At 62.7% G+C, this 6,941-nt stretch overlaps 1 protein-coding gene across 2 annotated transcripts in view; it reads left to right on the top strand.

Annotated features, from left to right (window-relative positions):
• Window positions 1-5,735: 5,735 nt before the first annotated feature.
• TRPM5 (transient receptor potential cation channel subfamily M member 5) overlaps window positions 5,736-6,941 on the top strand; it is a 19,363-nt gene continuing 18,157 nt past the window's right edge. Inside the window, exons 1-2 of one of the 2 annotated variants that reach the window (XM_023183548.2) lie at window positions 5,736-5,855; window positions 6,464-6,644. In XM_023183548.2, the coding sequence (XP_023039316.2) occupies window positions 5,739-5,855; window positions 6,464-6,644 (298 nt within the window). In that variant the 5' untranslated portion in view covers window positions 5,736-5,738. The remainder of the gene's footprint in view (window positions 5,856-6,463; window positions 6,645-6,941) is intronic. The other variant, XM_023183547.2, reaches the window with a different exon arrangement.

The following is a 6,941-nucleotide window of genomic DNA, read 5'->3' as shown; positions in this document are numbered from 1 at the left end:
CGCCATCCCTATCATCGCCACCCTCATCAACAGTAAGGCCATCACCGTCCCCACTACCCTCATGCCCACCACCACCACCACACTCATCAGTAACACCACCATCATCACCACAACCACAATCACCACCATCACAAGCACTACCACCATCATCACACCGCCATCAGCACGGTCCCCATGATCATTGTCACCACCACCATCATGACCATCAATATCATCATCACCACCACCACCCTGACTACTGCCACCATCATCACCACCACCACCACCATCACCTTCACCCATTACCACCACTGCCTCAGATTCTGCCTGTGGTCCTTTGGCGCCCTCTGGTGGCTAAAAGGCCAGACTAGCGAGGCCACCAGGGTCCCAGAGAGCAAGTCCCAGATACCGTCCCCCACCATTCCTGGAGTTTATGGTTTGAGGGGCCCCGGGCAGGGGGTCCTTGGAGTCCCTTTTGTGAAGAGGCACACCGAGGTTTTCCCCAGGCTCTGTTCTCCTCATGTGTTACCTGCAGCCTCCCAGAAGCCAGGCTACTAGAATCTCTGTTTGACACTCCAAGGTACTGAGGCCCAGAGTGGCTAAGTAGCTCAACAGCTATGCAGGATCCAATCCCAGGACTGCGGGACCCCAGAGGCACACTCTGTTCCACTGGCACCCTGTCCTGACTCCAGATGCGGGGACAGTCCTCACAGAGCATCCCCGGTGCTGACCGGTGACTGGACACTCTGTTCCACTGGCACCCTGTCCTGACTCCAGATGCGGGGACAGTCCTCACAGAGCATCCCCGGTGCTGACCGGTGACTGGACATAACTCACAGCTGGCCCTTGGCTGTGCAGCCTTTCCAGTACAGATGAGACACCGTGAGAGCCGATGCCCCGTGGCCTCGCAGGGCCACAGGAGGGAGGAGGCAGTCGCTCTGGCTCCCTGTCCTCCATGGGACAGCTGGGCCCGGCACTCCAGATGAGACGTGTGCTCTTGAGGCAGCTCCTGTTCCTACTTACTGTGGAAACTGAGGTTGAAGAGCCCTGTCCAATCACATTTCAGGGTGGACTTCAGCTGCATTCGGTCCCGGGCCACCCCACCAGACAGCACCAAAGGAGGCAACGGGAGCAAAATCTAAGTGGCCAAGAAGCCACGTCCACACAAGGTCTCCTCTCCCACTCAAATTAGAGATGCCCCCAGGGCCTTGGTGCCAATGACACCTGAGGAAGGCCAGCGCTTGGTGTCTGGGTGGCTTTGACGACAGCAGGCCTGTGGGCTCAGCCGTGCCGAGCAGGTCAGGTGGTGCCCTGTGTTGGTTCACGGCCAGCTCCCTGGGGCCAGCATTGGCTGCCCAGGTGCCAGAAGTTGTGGGCGGGGAAGAGGAGGAGGAGAGGCTCGAGAGCTGGGCCCACAGGCACACCCTGCAAGGTAGGCAGACGGCTCCACCCGCGCCTTGGCCAGCAGCCGCGTGTCAGGGTGCTGGGGAGAAGGCAGGCAGGTAGGGACCCTCACACCGCTGCCAGCCCAGGTGGGGAGAAGGGGCAGGATTGTAACCCCTCCTCCTGGGTGGGAAGGGCAGGTGGGCATGAGAGGAGTGGGGACCAGGACTGTGCGGCTTGGCCACACCCTGCCTCTTGCCTCAGTTTCCTTATCTTTAGCAGGGAGGATCCCCGCTTCCCTGGGCTGTGGAGGGCCAGCCCCACTGCGGGTGAGGTGGGGCATTCTGGAAGGGGCTGCCCAGTGCTGGAAGATGGTCTGGGCAGGAGGGCCAGCCCCACGGGCTCTGGATCTGAGACTTCAGGGACGGTGTCTGACCAGCAGCCTGCAAAGGCAGGTGTGGTTCAGAAGCCGAGGGTGAGGGGAGTGGGGCAGTGGGAGGGGTCTGGGGTCACCAGGTCACTACTGTGTCCTCTCACCACCACTTCCCTGAGCTACGTCCTCCACTGCAGCCCAGGGAGATGGGGCATCCTCATAGGGAGGACACAGGGACACATCTGACTTCCCGCCTGCTGCCTGCAGGGACCGTTCTGGCACCTTCCCCTTGTGACTCGCCGTTCCCTCAAATCTCACAAATGAGACAGGCCCAGGGAGGCCGAGGGACCCGCCTAAAGTCACACAGCCTGGTGGGGATGAGCGGGGCTGGGACCCCAGGACCTGGCCATCCAGTTCTGTCCTGCGTTGGTCCTGGGGTGCCAAGGAAGTCATGTTTGGCTCTGGCTGTCTCTGGGATGCCTGTGGCTACGGGTGCCCAAATGCCCTGACAGCCCCAGCACCTTCACTGCCCAGGGCGCTGCCTCAGTTTTGCCTCTTGGGAGTTCTGGGATGGGCTTCTGGCCAGGGGTCACAAAGGCCCCTGGCTGTCCCCGGCTCCTTGCCCCACCCTGGGATGCACAGGGAGGGGTGCAGGAGACCTGAGCACCTGCTCATGCAAATCCCAGCTGTTTTCATTGCCTCCTTCTGGGCCCATTTGCCTGGTGCCCAGCACCTGCCCAAATGCCTCCTCAGTCCCTGGGCTGGCTGGTGGGTGTAGGGGGTGCCGAGCCTGGGTGTGGGGCAAGGGGTGGTTGCGGCCACTGGGAAGGTGAGGCTGCCCCACGCTGCTGCTCGGCTTCCCTGACCTCAGCTTCTGGGCACCTAGCTCTGCCCCGTCCTCGGGAGGAAAGAGGTGCTGTGAGCCCTGGGAAGGGCCAGAGCTTGGGTTGTGGCTGCTTCCACCTCTAATGGCTGCTGCTCTTCCCCCGGAGGGGCTTGCACAGAGTTGGGGAGGCGCTGCTGAGCTCCAGGCTGAAGGGTGCTCATGGGTGTCCTATCCCAGAACTTCCAAGAAGCAAAACTGAGGTTCACTGGAGAGGAATTCAAGGGTCAGGGAGCCCCGTAGGACCCCTCCCAAGGCCCAGGCCCCCATTAGCTTCCCCCACCAGGGATGAAGGGAAGAGAAGAGGGAGTCCCCCATCTACAGCCTAAGAGTCAGTGGGAAGGTAGGGATGACAGTGCTGTCCAGCCCAGCCTCGTCCCCCAGGCTGAGGGTCATGGCCAAACCCCAACCCCTACACCCTGTGCTGGGGACAAGTCTGGTCATGCATCCCCAGCCGCAGGGCACATGTCCAGATGCAGCCAGGATTGACCCCAGCGGGTGGCCAGATGTGGCAGGGCCTGGTGGGAGTGAAGGCCAGCCTGAGGACCCCCGCCCAGGGTGAGGACCCCCGCCCAGGGCTGCAAGCACACATACTACCTCACTGCCTGTTCTGCATTAAGTGGTGTCCTCCCAGACGGGGCGACACGAATGGTGGGACACCGTCCACTGCAAAGCTTAGAATGTGACCTCATTTGGAAGTGGGGTCCTTGCACACTGGGGTAGGGCAGGCCTGGGCACTCAGTGATTGCAGAGGAGACAGACAGGCGAGGCAGACCACACGCCAACCAAGGCGGAGGCTGGAGCCACGCGGCCACAGCCAGGAGCACCTGGCGCCTTGGGAACCTGGAAGGGGTGGGCAGGACCCGCCCGAGAGCTTCCAGAGGGAGCCCGGCCCTGCCGATGCCTGGATTTGGGATGTCTGGACTCCAGAACTGTGAGATCATCGTTTGTTGTTTTGAGCCCCCGAGGGTGCGGCCCTTTGTTTTCAGCAGCCCTGGGACGCAACAGCAACGCCAAGCCTTGTCCCAGCCTCCAGCCCCCACCTAGGGCCTGGCCACAGACACGAGCTTCCAACACTGAAAACCACCAAGCGTCTCCACCAGCAGCGCGGGAGGCCGTATTCAAATACTGCCTCTCTGCGGTCTGCAGGCTGGTTCCTGCTCTGCAGGCAGGAAGTGCGGGAGGATTTGCATTACCCTGCAGGGACGGCTGAGGCCCACTTGGTGCTGAGAGCATCAGGGCGCCTCCGCAGGCCTGGCCAGAGGAGGGGGCTGAGGTCCATGAGTGGGTCCTGCCTGGGGCTGGCAGTCACCAGAAGTCGTGCCAGGCTTGACTTGGGCCTCGTACAGGGACCCTGGGCAGCCGAGACAGCAGCCTGAGCTGGGCATCTTAAAACAACGGCAATTGATTTTCTCACGGTTCTGGAGGCCACCAGTGCTAAGTTCTAAGTCAAGGTGTCGGCAGGGCCAAGCTCTTGAGGGGGATCCTCCCTGCCTCTTCCAGCTTCGGGGCTCCAGGTGTCCCTTGGCTTGTGGCTGCATCCCCCAACCCCTGCCTCCACCTCCCCTCTGTCTTAAAGCGTATCTTTCCCTGCTCATCTATGTCCAAATGTCCCCTTTTTATATGAGAACCTGGGAATCAGGGTTCCCCCTGCTCCAACATGGCCTCATCTTTACTTACATCTTAATCACATCTGCAAAGGGCCTATTTCCAAAGGTCACGTTCCCACGTACTGGGGTTTGGGGCTTGGACGTACCTGCATGGGGACGCAGTAACTGTGCTGGCTCCAGAGGCCGAATGGGGAGGGCTTTGGCCTTAGCCTCTGCCCCAAAGCCAGCCCCCCACCAGGGGTCCCAGGACATACACCCTCTCGTGCCTGAAGGTCCCCTCAACTCGTATGTCCCCTCCTGAGGTCACAGGTGAGCCCCTCTCTAGGAAATGAAAGGTTTTACAGAACGGTCCATTGTCTTCTCACAAAGGGCCTTCTGTGGTGGGCACAGCCTAGAGCGCCTGGGCACAGGGTGGGCACAGGATAACCAAGGGACCGCTCTGTGGGATCAGGAGCTGCCAGGTAGCCCCAGGTTGGACAGGGTAGTGTGACTGGGGGCCCAGGGAGATCTCTGCCCGGTGGCCTGTGACCCGGCGCATGGTTCCAGGAGGGCAGACAGGGGAGCAGGTGCCCTCTGCTTGCTAGGGCTTGTCCTCAGACACCAGCTGCCAATACTGAGTTTTCAGACGAGCAATCGGAAGGAGGTGGGGCCAAGCCAGGCCGAGATCAGCCAGGCTGGGGCTGGGCGGCTGAGAGATGAGGCCGTGGGCAGGGATGGAGCCAGGGCGCTGAGGGGACAGTGCCGATCCTTGGATCCCTGCCAGGTAGAGAGGGGCTGAGATGCCTGACCTCACTGGGCAGCTGGGAGATGTGAGCCCCATGAGGGTTGAGGGAATAGGGCTGAGGTGCACGAGGCCTCCTCTCCCCTGATGCGGGAGCGCTGAGGGAAGAGCTCTGCCGCTGATGCTGTGTGGGCCGGGGCGAGGCCTCCCCTCTGTGTGTCCTGGGCCTCCTGGACCTCCTGGGCAAGGAAGGTGGTCCCTTGTCCACCCCGCCTCCTGCCCTGAGCTGAGGGCACCTGCCTCACCTTCTCACCTCTGCCCAGGTGCACCCAGGGGCTCTGCATCCCAGTCCTGGGAGTGAGTGGGCTGTGTGGCCAGGGGGCTGCAAGGCCTCTGCTGAGTCTTTCGGAGTTTCCAGGTCATCCCCACAAAAGGTCTCTGGAGAAGCGTTTGCAGGTGTGGCTGACCTGAGGTGCCCAGAGGAGGGTGAGTAGAGGAACCAGGAGCCAGTGGCAGAGCCCCACACATCCCATCCTCACCTGGAAAGGAGCTTGGTTGGGGTGGTGCTACAGGAAGAGACAGAGCTGCAGGGGGTTGCTGGACAGGGCCCGTCTGGAGAGAAGGTCCTTGGGGCAGAGATGCCTGGGGCAGTCCCCGGGTCTCCTTGTGCATGTCGGCTGGAGAGGGGCTTCCTAGGGGAAGGCAGCACCCGCCCCGAGGGGAGGGAGGCGGGGATGGGCATTGCCAGCCCTCAAGGGCCGGGGTATCCCTGCATCTCTAGAGGCCGTCATGCAGGATGTCCAAGGCCCCCGTCCCGGAAGCCCCGGGGATGCTGAAGACCAGCAGGGGCTAGGCTTGCGCAGGGGCGAGGTCGACTTTGGAGGATCTGGGAAGAAACGAGGCAAGGTAGGGGCAGTCCCCAGGCCTCGGGCGATGTCCACCTTGACCTGGAACCCATGAGCCCCCATTTCCTTCCCTGGAAGCTGAGTGCCAGGATCCTCGTCACCCCGGGTTCTGCTCCCCTGGGGCCATATTCAGAGCCCCCAGACAAGCAGAGTTCCAGAGCTGGAAGGAGTGGCTCTGGCCAGCCTCCTACCTCCTTGCGATAAGCGGGACCCCTGAGGTCCCCCCGAGAGATTTGGAGGTGCAAGGTTAAGTGCATCCAAGGCCCCACCTCTGACCAGTGCCCTCGGCTCACTGAGGAGGATGCCAGCCCAGAGAGGAGTCAGGACTCTCCAGGTCACACGGCAGGTCAAAGGAGGACTGGCTCTGTCCCAAAAGGGGTATTGGGGGCCACTCTCCTGCTGCCTGCCACCAGGGGCCAGCACCTCCCCAGTGCCCCCTGTGTCCAGCCCCCTTGGTGCCCAACACCTCCCCAGTGCTGAGTGCCCCCATGCCCAGCCCACAAATGCTCAGCACCTCCCCAGTGCCCCCTGTGTCCAGCCCACCCCAATGCCCAGCAGTTCCCTTGCCCTGTGCCCCGAAAGCCCTGAGCTGCAGCCCCCGCCTTGCAGTTTGTACGGGTGCTGAGCGGAGTGGCCCCGTCTGTGCTCTTTGACCTGCTGCTTGCTGAGTGGCACCTGCCGGCCCCCAACCTGGTGGTGTCCCTTGTGGGCGAGGAGCAGCCTTTCGCCATGAAGTCCTGGCTGCGGGACGTACTGCGCAAGGGGCTGGTGAAGGTGGCTCAGAGCACAGGTGAACCCCCACCCGGCACGGGCAGTGCTCCCACCCCACACAGCAGCCCGACGCCCTGACTCTCCACCCGACCCGGCACGGGCAGTGCTCCCACCCCACACAGCAGCCCGACGCCCTGACTCTCCACCCGACCCGGCACGGGCAGTGCTCCCACCCCACACAGCAGCCCGACGCCCTGACTCTCCACCCGACCCGGCACGGGCAGTGCTCCCACCCCACACAGCAGCCCGACGCCCTGACTCTCCACCCGACCCGGCACGGGCAGTGCTCCCACCCCACACAGCAGCCCGACGCCCT

The sequence above is a fragment of the Piliocolobus tephrosceles genome, chromosome 13 (genome assembly GCF_002776525.5).
Source record: "Piliocolobus tephrosceles isolate RC106 chromosome 13, ASM277652v3, whole genome shotgun sequence".
Classification (NCBI taxonomy): Eukaryota; Metazoa; Chordata; class Mammalia; order Primates; family Cercopithecidae; genus Piliocolobus; species Piliocolobus tephrosceles.
This window is presented reverse-complemented; position numbering and strand designations above follow the sequence as displayed.